Raw genomic sequence first — 14,733 nt, forward strand, 5'->3', positions numbered from 1 at the left:
CTTCCACCAGAAGAGATTGTGAGGGGGGAAACCATCTTTAGATGACATTTAGGATCCCTGCCTCCTATTGGAGAAGTCCACCACGGGACTTTAGGTTCCATCAGGTCTTTATATTTTTCCCATACAGCAAAGAGTGATTTTCTTATTATATGGTTGGTAAAATTTTTATGAATTTTCGCTTTTCCATATATCAGGTAGGCGTGCCATCCCCAACGGTTGTCAAAACCTTCCAGGTCCAAGAGGTCCGGATCCTGCAACGTGCACCAATCTTTTAGCCAGGTGAAACAGGCTGCCTCGTAGTAAAGTTTTAAGTCGGGTAGGGAAAAGCCTCCTTTCTCTTTTATGTCTATTAAGATCAGGTGTTTAATCCTAGGTTTCTTCCCTTCCCACAGGAATTTGGAAATTTCTCTTTGCCATATCCTAAGACAACCTGCTTCGCCCAGTATTGGAATAATTTGAAATAAAAAGATTAACTTTGGAAGCACATTCATCTTTATAATGGAAATCCTACCCAGAAATGTTAATTTTAGTTTACTCCAGGTTACAAAGTTTTTTCTAATCTCTAACCAAGTTTTGGTGTAATTATCCTGAAATAAGTTTATGTTCTTGGGGGTAATCCAAATACCCAAGTATTTCGCTTCTGAGGGGATTTTCAGGCCCGATATTTTTTCTAAGTCGTCCTTTTCTTCTGTGGTTACATTTTTAACAAGCATTTTTGTTTTTGTTATATTCAGCTTAAAGCCTGCCACTTCTCCAAATTCTATAATCAATTCCAGCACTCTTTTCAGACTTTCTTTAGGGGTTTCAGTCATAACAAGTAAATCCGCAAAAGCTTTAATTTTATATGTTTTGTTTCCCAGAGTGATGACTTTAACAAGCTGATCCTTTCTTATCTGATTGTTCAAGACTTCCATCACCAAGATAAATATCAGTGGTGACAGTGGGCAGCCCTGTCTGGTTCCCTTGTTTATTTTGCACTCCTCAGTAATTCTTCCGTCGATTATCAATTTTGCATATTGTTCCGAATAAATGGCATTTATTCCTTTACAAATATTTTCTCCCAGTCCGATTTCTTCCATTAATTTTTTCATAAATTTCCAGGACACGTCAAAAGCTTTTTCAGCGTCCACCAACATAATAGCTGCTGGTTTATCAATTTTAATATCCAAATATTCTAATACATTTATCACACATCTCATGTTGGATTGCATAAATCGTCCGGGAAGAAATCCGGTTTGATCTTTATGAATTATCTCTTTCAGCACCATTTTTAATCTATTTGCAAGAATGTCTGCAAATATCTTGTAATCGTTATTTAGCAGTGCAATGGGTCTGTAATTGGCCATGTTTGAGGCATCTGTTCCCTGTTTGTGGATAAGAGTAATAAAGCTGTCCTTCCAGGTTTTCGGTAGCTTTCCAGTTGCCAGATTATTCATTAGGTCTTTCATGGGAAGAAATAATGCTTGTTCTAACTTTTTATAGTAATTAGCTGGGAGACCATCTGGGCCCAGTGTCTTTCCTAATTTTGATCTCTGTATAGCTTGTTGCACCTCCATAGCTGTTATTGGTGAGTTCAAGATTTCAGTATTATTGGTAGTTTATTTCTGCCCAAATAATCAATTATTTTTTCTAGAGTCTCTGGACCTCTTTATATAGTTTTCCGAAAAAACTAGCAAAAGTTTTACTAATTTCCTTCGGTTCTTGAATCCATTTGTCTTCAATTTTAATTTTATTGATAATTCTATCTTCCTTTTTCTTCTTTAATTGCCAGGCCAGAAGTTTGCCAGGTTTATTTGCAAACTCAAAATTTCTATGTCGCAACCATTTTATCTTCCATTCTGTCTCTCCGTTTATTATCACGGAGAATTGCGTCTGTAAAATTTTTATATTTTGCTTAATTAGTTCATCATCTGGTTTTTGGAAAAGGATCCTTTCCTTTTTTCTAATTTCCTCCCAAATCTCCATTTTCTTCTCCTTTATTTTCCTTTGGAATGCGTTTTGTTGGATAAAGAAGCCTCTTATGACGGCTTTACCCGTGTCCCAAACCGTCTCTAGATCTACTCCTTGATTTAAATTAAACTTAAAATATTCTTCTAAGATTTGCTTGGCCTTCTGTACAGTTTTTTCATCGTTTAACATACTCTCATTAAGTTGCCACCTTTTAATCTTTTCTTCTTTTCCTTTAAAGTTAACCCAGACTGCGCTATGATCTGAAATTGTCCTTGGATGTATTTCTGCTTTTGTAATATTATTTAATAAATCCTTTGTTGTCCAGATCGTGTCGTTTCGTCCCGCCGATTTATGTGGCTCTGAATAGTGTGTAAATTCTTTCTCTGTTGGATTCTTAAACCTCCAAGCGTCAAACAAATTCAGGAGTTCTATTAATTGGAAAAATGTAGTTGGGAGTTTGTTCTGCCTCTTTTTCTTCTTCTTTATTGTTCTGTCCATGTTTGGATTGACTACTCCATTAAAATCTCCTAATAATATAATTTCTCCCCCTAGATATTCTATGACTTTTTCTTCCAAGAATTGATAGAATTTGGATTTTCTTTCATTTGGTGCATAAACTCCAATAACTATCACTTTTTCATTATTGATCTTAACTTCTATAATCACTGTTCAACCTTTTTCATCACTGTAAAGCAGTTTTGGCTCCAGCTGAGGTTTTACATAGATTACCACCCCTCTCTTTTTTTCTTTACTTGATCCAATAAACTCAAGCCCCAATCTTTTGTTTATTAATACTCTTTTATGTTTTTCCGTTACATGGGTTTCTTGCAGACAGATTAGATCATATTTTTGCTTTACCAGAATATGTTCCACCTTGTTCCTTTTTGATTTTTCATTTAAACCATTTACGTTCCAAGTAATAAATTTATAATCCATACTTTATTTCTTATGATACGTGAACGGATTAATAAAAAATAATAAATAAATAAATTTACACATTCAAGGTCTCAGTATACGTTTAATAAATTCCCTTCTTAGATCTGTCTCCTAACTCTCAACTGTTTGTTCAATTTCCTCTGATTCTCCCAACAATTGCCTTTTCCCTCCGAGCTCTTTCCGGTACTTTCTCCAGAACTTGTCCGCATCTAATGCCAACAAGCACTTTCTACGTTTCCCTTTAAAGGGAGATGCCTTCAGGGTACTCCCACGTATAGTCCACTGCCTTTGCCTTTAATGCCTCGGCTAGAGGTTTGTAAGCTTCTCTCTTTTTTATCAATTGATTTGGAATAATCTTGTGGACAATAATATCATTTCCTTCCGACTTGAATTTCTTCTTGTTGCTAGCTTGTAAAATTCTATTTCTGAAATCCATAGAGTTAAAAGAGACCAAACAGTCAGCCGGCCAGTTATTTGCTTTTGCTGCATTAGATTTGACTCTAAATGCTTTTTCTATTTTTTGTGTTACTTCTGCTTCTTCTAGGTCTAACCAAGCTGCTAGCTCTTTTGAGATTTTTTTCTCAATTGTTTCCTCTGCGTCCTCTGTTATTCCTCTGAATCTTAGGGTATTCTCCCTTCTCTGAATTTGCAACATCGCAATAGAGTCCAAAGTTGAATCTTGCTGCTTCTGCAATAGAAGCCGTAGCAGTAAAACGGAAAAATACTCAGGAAAGCTGGCCAACATATAAAACACTTCTAAAAAATGAAGATAACCAAATAAAATTTAAAAACTTTGAGGAAATAAGAGAACACATCTCAGACTGGTTCCAATACCATCAGTTATTTGAAAAATTTAAATCTGACAAAAAAAAGGGGTTCTCAACAGAAATTTCCCGATTCGAATCTGATCTTGTAAATTCTAAAAGAAAAACTCTTTCCAAAACTTATCGACTCCTTCTTGACTGGACAGTCAAGGAGGAGGAGGTAACAGTGGCAATGGTGAGGTGGTCCCAGGATTTTGGCCATTCAATAACCATGGCCCAATGGGAAAATTTATGGAAGATCAATTGGAAATTCACAAATTGTTACACGATTAGAGAGAACTTTCAAAAAATGCAACATCAATGGTATCTAACACCATGGAAACTTTCAAAAATGTATAAAAATGTGTCAAGTAATTGTTGGAGATGCGGTGAATCAGGAACATTCTACCATATGTGGTGGACATGTAGGAAAATACAAGTATTCTGGGAGAGTATTCATGTAGAACTGCAAGAAATGCTAAAGATCTCTTTCAATAAAAAACCAGAGGCCTACCTCCTGGGAATAACAGATTTGGCTATTCCACAAAAGAGGAAGGGTATCTTTTTATATGCGACGGCGGTAGCAAGAATTTTGCAAGAGCAAAATGGAAGAGTAATGAAATCCCCTCTATACAAGATTGGATCCAAAAGCTGTCAGAATATGCCAAATTAGATGGTTTATCAGAAAAAAATAAAGAATAAATCAAAACAGGAATGTTTCAAAATGGGAGGTTTTCAAAGATTATCTGAAAAATAAATATAGTAGTTTAAATTCTGCTGCAGCATTCGAGGAACTTCAGTAATACTTGCAAGGTAGATATAAGAAATTAGATTTATTGAGAATAAGTTTAATTATGATAAAAGTGTGTACTGGCAAAAAGTAATATGAATTTGAAATATGGAATAGATGGGAGGTTGGGTCTTTAGTGTTAAGACCAATAGATGTTTTATTGTTTGCTAAGAAAATTATGTGTATATGGTTATTTTTGTAATTTGTGTGTAATTTGGTATTTGTGTGTTTTTTCTTGTTGTATAAATAAAAAACTTTTTTTAAAAAAGGATCCCTGACTCCATTTTTCAGCCTGAATTGTAACTCAGAATCTCGATTGTAACTCAGTTCAGAACCTTCAGATCTATCCTCTGGTTGGCCATCTTCTGGAATATAAGCCAGACCTAATTGAGGGTATCATCCAGACCTTCATTTAGTGTGGGCACCTTGGATTTGGAGTATAGGTATCAATCATAATCTCTGAAAACATGTCTCACACCCACCTGGATCTCCCAAGTGAGTCTGAGCCTCTAGAGGAATCCTCTATGCTGCGGTGGGCACCTCTGGCCCTCCAGATGTGGTTGGACTCAAAGTACCGTCAGCCCAAGCAAGGATGGCCAATGTCCAGGGATGATGGGAGTTCTACTGGAACAACATCTGGAGGGACACACTTTCTCCATCTTCTAAAAAAGCTAAATACCGTATTTTTCGCCCCATAAGACGCACTTTTCCCCCTCCAAAAATGAAGGGGAAATGTGCCTGCGTCTTATGGGGCGAATGCAGGCTTTCGCTGAAGCCTGGAGAGCGAGGGGGGTCGGTGCGTACCGACCCCTCTCGCTCTCCAGGCTTCAGGAAGCTCTGCGCAACCCTCGGAAGACCGGCTCCAAGGGTTGCGCAGAGCTGCCTGCAATCCCGGGACCAGCACAGCTCTGCCCGGCCACCGGGAGCCGGGGCGAAGGTCCGCCCCGCTCCCGGTGGCCGTGCAGAGCTGCCTGCGGTCCTGGGACCAGCGCAGCTCTGCCCGGCCACCGGGAGTGGGGGGAGAAGCTCCGCCCCGCTCCCGGTGGCCCTGCAGAGCTGCCTGCGCTCCTGGGACCAGCGCAGCTCTGCCCGGCCACCGGGAACCGGGGGAGAAGCTCTGCCCCGCTCCCGGTGGCCCTGCAGAGCTGCCTGCGCTCCTGGGACCAGCGCAGCTCTGCCCGGCCACTGGGAGCCGGGAAAGAAGCTCCGCCCCGCTCCCGGTGGCCCTGCAGAGCTGCCTGCGCTCCTGGGACCAGCGCAGCTCTGCCCGGCCACCGGGAGCCGGGGGAGAAGCTCCGCCCCGCTCCCGGTGGCCCTGCAGAGCTGCCTGCGCTCCTGGGACCAGCGCAGCTCTGCCCGGCCACCGGGAGCCGGGAGAGAAGCTCCGCCCCGCTCCCGGTGGCCCTGCAGAGCTGCCTGCGCTCCTGGGACCAGCGCAGCTCTGCCCGGCCACCGGGAGCCGGGGGAGAAGCTCCGCCCCGCTCCCGGTGGCCCTGCAGAGCTGCCTGCGCTCCTGGGACCAGCGCAGCTCTGCCCGGCCACCGGGAGCCGGGGGAGAAGCTCCGCCCCGCTCCCGGTGGCCGTGCAGAGCTGCCTGCGCTCGTGGGACCAGCGCAGCTCTGCCCGGCCACCGGGAGCCGGGAGAGAAGCTCCGCCCCGCTCCCGGTGGCCCTGCAGAGCTGCCTGCTAAGTCCCGCCCCGCTCGGGATGGCGGCAGAGAGCTGCCTGCCGTCGCGGGACCGCAGGCAGGTCTACGCCGCCATCCCGAGCGGGGCGCTAAGTCCCACCCCGCTGGGATGGCGGCAGAGAGCTGCCTGCCGTCGCGGGACCGCAGGCAGGTCTCAGCCGCCATCCCGAGCGGGGCGCTAAGACCCGCCCCGCTCAGGATGGCGGCACAGAGCTGCCTGCCCTCCCGGGACTGGTGCACTTCTCCCCATCGCCAGCCCCACAAGCTCGGGGGACAGCGGGGAGGCAGAGCGTGCCTTCCCACTGTTCCCCGACCTGGTTCTTCCAGCCCCGCACCTGGGGGGGAAATAAATTTTTTTTCTTTATTTCCCCCCCAAAAAACTAGGTGCGTCTTATGGGCCGGAGCGTCTTATGGGGCGCAAAATACGGTATCTGTATTGTTTCCTCCTTCCTCTGTGATGTGTAACATCTTCTGATACACCAACCAACTACACACATTCCCTAATCCTGCACCATTTACTTCCTGAGGCTGCTCCATTGTGTCCACCTTCTCAGAACCACCCACCATTTCAGTAGCACTCCTTCAGTTCCCAGCTATTAGTCCCCCTCCTCTACAGAGGAATTATTCATCTGAATCCCAGGGGCTGGGAGTCCTGAGAGGGAAGACAGTTGTTGGCCCTGCTGGGGGGGGTTCTCCTTGGCTGGTCCTTGTGAGAAGAGGATGATGGACGAGGTGGGCCCTGATCCTAATCCAGCAGGACTTTTCTCATGTTCCCGCAAACTGAAACGAGACCTACAAAGATACAGTCTCCCAGGCAAGAGGAACGACATACCTTTCAAAGTCTCTGTATTTTTCTGTTTCAAGGAAGGAGTTGAGCTCAGACTTGCAGATCAGTGTCTCTCCTGTGCAGAATAAGTAAAACCGAAGTGCTATTTACGTCACTGGAAAAGTATTCAAAAATATTCATGTGTTGAAGAAAGTATAACAAAGTAGCTGATGTCCCGTTAGGAGCTTATAAAAGGTTTATGGTCTCAGCATTTGTGGGCTGCAGGCTGAGGATGTGGACTGTGGAGCAGGAAGACTCGCAATCTCCATTATCCTGAGAGCCTCTTTGTAGGTTTTGCATAGTTATTTTGGAATTCCTACCGCAATATCGGCTCATGAAAAGTTACGGATGGAGAAAATTACACGGTTGCTGTAAACGATCATCCCACACGCAAACTCTCACTCACATACAGTCTCTATAAAAAAATTCCTTCCAGTAGCACCTTAAAGACCAACTAAGTTAGTTCTTGGTATGAGCTTTCGTGTGCATGCACACTTCTTCAGATACACTGAAACAGAAGTTGCCAGATCCTTCTATATAGTGAGAAGGTGGGGAGGGGTATTACTCAGAAGGGTGGTGGGAATGGGAGATAGGCAGATAGCTGGGATAGCTGCATGCACACGAAAGCTCATACCAAGAACTAACTTAGTTGGTCTTTAAGGTGCTACTGGAAGGAATTTTTTTATAGAGACTATGGCAGACCAACACGGCTACCTATCTGTAACTGATACAGTCTCTAATTTTGGCAAGCTCCTGTAATACTGGCAATTCCAGGCCTGCAGATGCACAGCGCTGAGTGTAGAGCCTCCAGCCACAGGTATTGTCTATCATGGAAATGCCCCAGACTGGGACGGATTATGGATCTTTGGATGCTGATAGATCGTATCTCACTCTGACATTGCCTACAATAAATAAAAGTAATAGAAATGCCTTCAGGATATACTTATATATAAACCCTGAAAGCCTTTCTATAGCATCCTCCCACATTCCTGGATTGGTATATATACATCATCAGCACCACCAGCACCACCGATTAACCATGCAGTGGAAAGGATTATCTTTTAAATTTCAAGGAAGGAAACAAAGAATAACAACTGTCGGAGAGAAAGAAAGATTTTTGGAGAAAAACGCAAAAGAGCTTGGACTGGAAAGTTCTTCTTCATTAGGAGCAGGGGCAGTGGGCCCCTAACAAATCAGGATGTCTTTGAAAATCTACTCCTGGAATGTGAATGGTCTAAATTCGCGTTTTAAGAAGAATCAAGTTTATCACGTACTGGCAAGACAGAATTTGGACATAATTTGTCTACAAGAAACACATGTTACAAGGCTTCATAGGAAAATTCTCCAAAATAAGAAACTTGAGCAGGAATTTATTTCATCCGACAAAGTAAAAAAAAGAGGTGTGTTTTTTTATGTTAAAGAAAAATGGAACCCCAAATTGTTGTTTAAAGATGAGGAAGGGAGGTACACGGCAGTTGAAATTACGCCACAAGGCGATAAATTTCTTTTGCTGGGAATTTATGCACCAAATGATGGCAAAGTGGAATTTTTTAAGAATCTGGACTTAAAACTCATGGATTACAAATTGATTTTAATGGGAGACCTGAATGGAGTAGCATCAGCATTAATGGATAAAACACAGGGCCAGAAAAATCCAAGTTCCGGCAGACTACCAAAGATTTTCTTTGATATGATTGATAAATACGATTTGTGGGATATATGGAGGCTACGAAATCCAATGGAGAGAGATTTCACTTTTTTATCAAATTCAAATCAATCTTTCTCCCGAATCGACTATTTGTGGATATCCAGAGATTTGGTTCCCAAGGTTACTAAAACAGAAATTTGCCCTAAGACTTGCTCAGATCATAATGCAGTGGTTTTGCAGATGAAATTATACCTGCAGGGTTCCTTTAGATGGAGGATGAATGATGAGTTGTTGAGGAATGAACAGATGATTAGTAAGGCCCAAAAGACTCTTAAATATTATTTTGAACTAAATATGAACACAGAGGTTGAAACAAGAGTCATTTGGGATGCAAGTAAGGCAGTAATGAGAGGTTTCCTCATACAACAGAATTCGATAAGGGAAAAGATACAGAATGAGAAAAAAGAGAAAATTCTGTCTCAAATAAAAGACAAAGAGAAGAGTTTAAGATTAATGCCAAAGAGTCAACAGATTCCAAAAGAAATTAAAGCATTGCCGATTCAATTTTCTCAAATTATTAACCAGGAAATAGAATGGAAAATTAAAATGATGAAACAGAAAAAATTTGAATCTGCGAATAAATGTGGGAAATTGTTGGCTTGGCAATTAAAAAAGAGACAGAAGCAAAGTACTATTACAAACATTGTATCTGATGGAAAATCTATGGAAAACCCTGCAGATATAAGAAAATGTTTTCAGAAATACTTTAAACAGCTGTATAAAAAAGGTAAAGAAGATAAGGATAAAATTGAGCAATTTCTTGCGGCGAATGAAATGCAGAAAATTCCCGAGGATAAAAGGTTCCTACTAGATGGCATGATCACAAGACAGGTTGAGATGGCAATAAATAAGATGCAGTTAGGCAAAGCCCTGGGACCGGATGGTCTTTCTGCAAAAATATTATAAAATATTGAAAGATTGGCTAATTCAACCATTGGCAGATGTGTGTAATAAGATTTTAAGAGGGGACAAAGCTCCCGAAACCTGGAAAGATGCATTTATCACTCTGATTCCAAAAATAGACCAAGATAGATCTGATGTAAAAAATTATAGACCAATCTCATTGCTTAATGTGGACTATAAAATCTTCGCAAACATTTTGGCCAATAGATTAAAAAAGGTTCTATCAAATTATATACATAAGAACCAGGCAGGATTTCTGCCTGGGAGACATATGAAAGATAACATTAGAAATATAATTGATATAATAGAAAGGTTGGAAGTGAAAAGAAATTGTAAAGCAATGTTAATGTTTACTGATGCTGAAAAAGCCTTTGATAATGTGTCTTGGTTATTTATGATGAAAAACCTAGAAAGAATTGAGGTTGGCCAGGAATTTTTAAATGGTATCAATGCGATCTATTTTGAACAAAAACCAAAAATCAAAGTTAATAATGTGGTCTCAGAGGAAATCAGAATTGAGAAAGGAACCAGGCAAGGGTGCCCACTTTCCCCTCTGCTATTTATTTCTGTTCTGGAGGTTTTGCTAAACATGTTGAGGAAAGAGGAGGAGGTTAAAGGCATTGTAGTAGGATCCAAGCAATATAAATTAAAAGCCTTTGCTGATGACTTGGTTTTAACTTTACAAGATCCAGAAACCAGTGCAGTAAAAGCACTGGAGCTGATTCAAGAGTTTGGGCAGGTAGCAGGATTTAAATTAAAAACCAAAGTTTTAGGGAAAAAACTTAGATAATGAGGAAAGAAAAAACCTTTTTGAAAGGACAGGCCTTGTTTCTGTGAAAAAGTTAAATATTTGGGTGTGAACTTATCGGTAAAGAGTTTGAATCTTTACAAAGATAACTATGAAAAATTATGGAATGAAATCAAGAGAGATCTTGAGATATGGTCAAACCTAAAACTTTCATTGATTGGCCGAATATCGGTGGTTAAGATGAATGTATTGCCGAAGATGCTGTTTTTATTTCAAGTTTTACCAATCATTGATAATGTTAAATGTTTTAAAGAATGGCAGAAGGCATTGTCTAAATTTATCTGGCAGGGGAAAAAACCTAGAATTAAATATAAATTACTTACAGATATAAAAGAAAGAGGGGGCTTTTCCCTACCAGATTTGAAGATATACTTTGAAGCTGCCGCATTCTGCTGGATCAAGGATTGGATTCATTTAGAGAATGACGATGTGTTAGACTTGGAGGGATTGGGTAATCGTTTTGGATGGCATGCATAGCTATGGTATGACAAGGTAAAGGCCCACAGTGGTTTTAAGAATCATGTAATTAGAAAGGCATTATACAATGTATGGACTAGACTCTTAGTAAGAAAAACACCAAAATGGATTTCACCAATGGAAGCACAGGCCCAAAAAAAGTTAAATATGGAAAACAAATGGTGGAGGTATTCAGATTTGTTGTTAGAGAATCAGGAAGGCTTTAAATTAAAACCTTTTGAACAAATTAAAGATAAAGTGAATTGGTTGCAATATTATCAAATTAACGAATTATAGAAGATGGATAAGAGAAATGGTTTTGCAACAGAAAAAACCAAATTGGAAACGGAGTTGTTAGATACTAATGATAAGAATATGTCTAAAATGTACAGTTTGTTGTTGGAGTGGCATACAAAGGATGAACAAGTTAAATCGGTTATGATTGATTGGGCAAGGGATGTGGGACATAACATAATGATGGAGGACTGGGAGAGGCTATGGAGGAAAGGGGTTAAGTTTGCTGCATGTACGATGTTAAAGGAAAACATTATGAAGATGATGTATAGATGGTACTTGACCCCTGTAAAACTAGCAAAGATTTATCACAAAAGTGATAACCTTTGTTGGAAATGTAAAGAAAAAGAAGGTACTTTTTTCCATATGTGGTGGACTTGTCCCAAGGTGAAAGACTTCTGGGAGAAGATATATAACGAACTGAAAAAAAATGTTGAAATATTCATTTATTAAGAAACCAGAGGCCTTTCTCCTTGGAATAACAGGTTTAGAATTGCCCAAGAAAGATGTTAAATTATTTCTGTATGCCACAACGAACGCTCGAATATTACTTGCTAAAAATTGGAAAACACAAGAACTACCAACAGTGGAAGATTGGCAGATGAAGATGATGGACTTTTTGGAGCTAGCTGACCTGACTGGAAGAATCCACGACCAGAAAGAAGAGGAGTTTCAAGAGGACTGGAGGAAATTTAAGGACAATTTGAACAAATATTGTTATTGTATTGTATAAAAAATTAGAAATTACTTGAAAGAAACAAATAGGCCTAGGATAAGTTAAGTTATAATTAAATAAATAGGATTTAGAATGTTAAGAAAAGTGAATAAGATGACTATAATTGGAAATTGTTTTAGTCTAATAAGGATATTGGAAAGCTGTTACTGTTAAATTACAAGGAAACTCAGAAGGGAGGGACTTGAGGAAGTCAATTAAGATGTTTAAAAAGTTGGATTTGGGAAGAATTACGTTTGTTTTTATTGTATATTTGTTTATTGTTCCCCCTTTCCTTTCTTTTTTTTCCTCCCCCCTTTTTTGTTTGTTTGTTTTTGTGTATCATTTTGCTTTGTGGTTTGTGTTATTATGATGGAAAACTTAATAAAAATTTATTTAAAAAAGAAGAAGAAATACTTAAGAAAGGGAGCCTGAGAGAGAGGAAGAGGTATCTGGCTACTTCCTGGGCGGGGCTTCCAGAAGCAAAGAGCTGCTTTGGAGAAGGCCTCCTCCTCCCTCCTCCCTCTCAGGACCTTCCACCTTTTTCTCTCTTCTGCTCTCCAAGGTGGACCAACGGTTTGACTTGGTATAATGCAGCCCACAGCCATCAATGCAGTAGCTTGAGAGGATCAGTGGGGAGAGGATTGAGCTTCCATGGGGGGAAAGGTGGGGGAATCAGTGGGAAAAAACCCCACCATCAGGGACAACTCTCTCTCTCTCTCTGGTCGACTTGAAGGAGTGGCAGATTTCTGGGCAGGAGGGAGAAGCCAAGGCAGACCCACCACCGGAGATTCCTCCTCCAGCGCCCAAGGATGGAGACATCTCTCCAAAAGGAAGAGTCTTCCTCCCTCCCTCTTTGCTCGGCTGGGCTTCTATCCCCCAGGGATGCTGCCATTCCTCCCTCAGCCCCCCATCTTCCTCTGCCCACCTCCCTCCGTCCCACAGTCTCCCCTGCGCCCAGAACCCCCCTTGGCATCGCTCACCCCTCGCCCTCTGCGCCGCATCTCTCCCGGGCGCACCAACCTCTCCATCCGGAGGGGCCTCCCAAGACGGAGATGGGGGGGTCTCTATCCAGGCCTATTTCACTTCCTTTAACCCTTTCATGGACTCCGCTCCTGCGCCTTGAGGGATTCCGGCCAGGCGGGGAACGGCAGAGAGCGGGGCGCGTCATGTTTGGGTCCTGGGATCAAATCCAGGGGGGGGGGGCCCTTGGTGGGCATCACATTTCCGTTCTCGCAAAGGCGCCCAAGGGGTGCAGGGCTGCCGAGAATCGCTTGAGCCCCCGGGGGAAAGAGACGCGTGTGGAGGGGAGGGCGCTGGAAAGGAGAGGGCAGCTGGATTGCATGGATCGGGGGCCTTGAGCAGCTCCTGGACCCCCAGGGAAAAGAAACATGAGTGGTTGGGAGGGGCCGTAAGGAGATCCTGCCACGCAATCCCTGCAGGTGCCCCCCCCCTTCGCAGCAGGATTGCGGGGATCGGAGCCCCTGCTTATGAGGCCCAGGAGAGGGGCTCTTTTGCGGGCAGGGGTGAAACTAGGCTGGATTTCCCCCGAGTCAAAGACCCGATTGGGGACATTTGCATCCCCACAAAGACATCCTCAACGGCGCTCTGCTGGAGGCGTCACCTGGTGCATAAAAACCAACCCCCCCCCCGGCTAGCCCACCCCCATAGCTATGGCTCTGTTTCCGGGAGGGGTCTCTGTCTTTTCCTCTTCCCCCTAAATTGCCCCCTTTCCCACGCAGCGTCTTTACCTCTTTGTCCTCTCTGGACCTCCGCCTCCCTTCCTCGCTGTTCCGGGTTCCTTCCCCGCAATATAAAGCGGAGTAGGGGGGGGTGAGGGGAACCAGTCAACCCCCACCCCTCCTCCCCTTCCCCTCCCACTTTCCACTTTGGGGCCCCTGGAAACTTCCGACCTATAGACACTTCGGGTTCCTTGTCGCAGGCGCGCGCCTCTAGAGCTACGTCCGCAGAGCAGCCCCTGCCTGTGTTGGGATGGAGACAGGAAGAGATGGCGCTGCCTTTGGCCTCCTGCTCTTGGGGCTCCGTCGGGAAATGGCCCCCTCCTCCCCCCAAGTCGCCTCTCTCCCCCCAGCGGAGAGTGGAAATGGGGGCGGGAGCGGGTGGCTTGCTGTTTGGGTATGAGCTGATGGATTTATCTTTCCCTCCAGAGCAGGGTGGCAGCTGCACACTTATTCTTTCCTTATTTACTTTTGTTATTGCATCATTTTAATAGAGTTAAGTTGAGGGTCTTACGGAGACTCTTCCTGGCTCCTCAAAAAGGCCAGAAGAACAAGGACATAATCCATGTCTGCTTAAGACTGGGCTAGGTAACAGGGAGGCAGTAATAAGACGCAGGGGCCGTGCTGATTTATTACAATTATTTGTATAGTTTAAATAATATACGTATATACGTATGTGTGACTATTATTATTTATTTATCTATTTATTATTTATACCCTGCCCATCTGCCTGGGTTTCCCCAGCCACTTTGGGTGGCTCCCAACCAAATATTAAAAACACGATAAAACATCTTCCCTAAACTGGGCTGCCTTCATAAATATATATCAATATTTATTTGTTTTCCAATGATTGTTTTTCCTATGTCTTTAGCAGTCGTCTTCCAAAAAGAGATGGAAACCCAGGTTTGTGAAACGCTTGTGTACACAGTGGTCTGCTTGCAGGAAGACTCCCCAGAAGCATGACTGAATAATTAGTACAAAATTATTATTATTATTATTATTATTATTATTATTATTATTAACCCCAGCCATTCTGGGTGGCTTCCAACAGAATATTAAAAATACATGAAAACATCAATCATTAAAACCTTCCTTAAACAGAGCTGCCTTCAGATGTCTTC

At 42.6% G+C, this 14,733-nt stretch overlaps 1 protein-coding gene across 1 annotated transcript in view; it reads right to left on the minus strand.

Annotated features, from left to right (window-relative positions):
- Positions 1–11,841, minus strand: part of LOC144326680 (uncharacterized) — an 87,782-nt gene extending 75,941 nt beyond the window's left edge. Inside the window, exons 1-2 of the mRNA XM_077923421.1 lie at positions 11,518–11,841; positions 6,999–7,068 (exon numbers count right to left, since the gene is read on the minus strand). Coding sequence (XP_077779547.1) covers positions 6,999–7,068; positions 11,518–11,527 — 80 coding nt within the window. The 5' untranslated portion in view covers positions 11,528–11,841. The remainder of the gene's footprint in view (positions 1–6,998; positions 7,069–11,517) is intronic.
- Between the last annotated feature and the right edge of the window lie 2,892 nt (positions 11,842–14,733).

The sequence above is a fragment of the Podarcis muralis genome, chromosome 2 (genome assembly GCF_964188315.1).
Source record: "Podarcis muralis chromosome 2, rPodMur119.hap1.1, whole genome shotgun sequence".
Classification (NCBI taxonomy): domain Eukaryota; kingdom Metazoa; phylum Chordata; class Lepidosauria; order Squamata; family Lacertidae; genus Podarcis; species Podarcis muralis.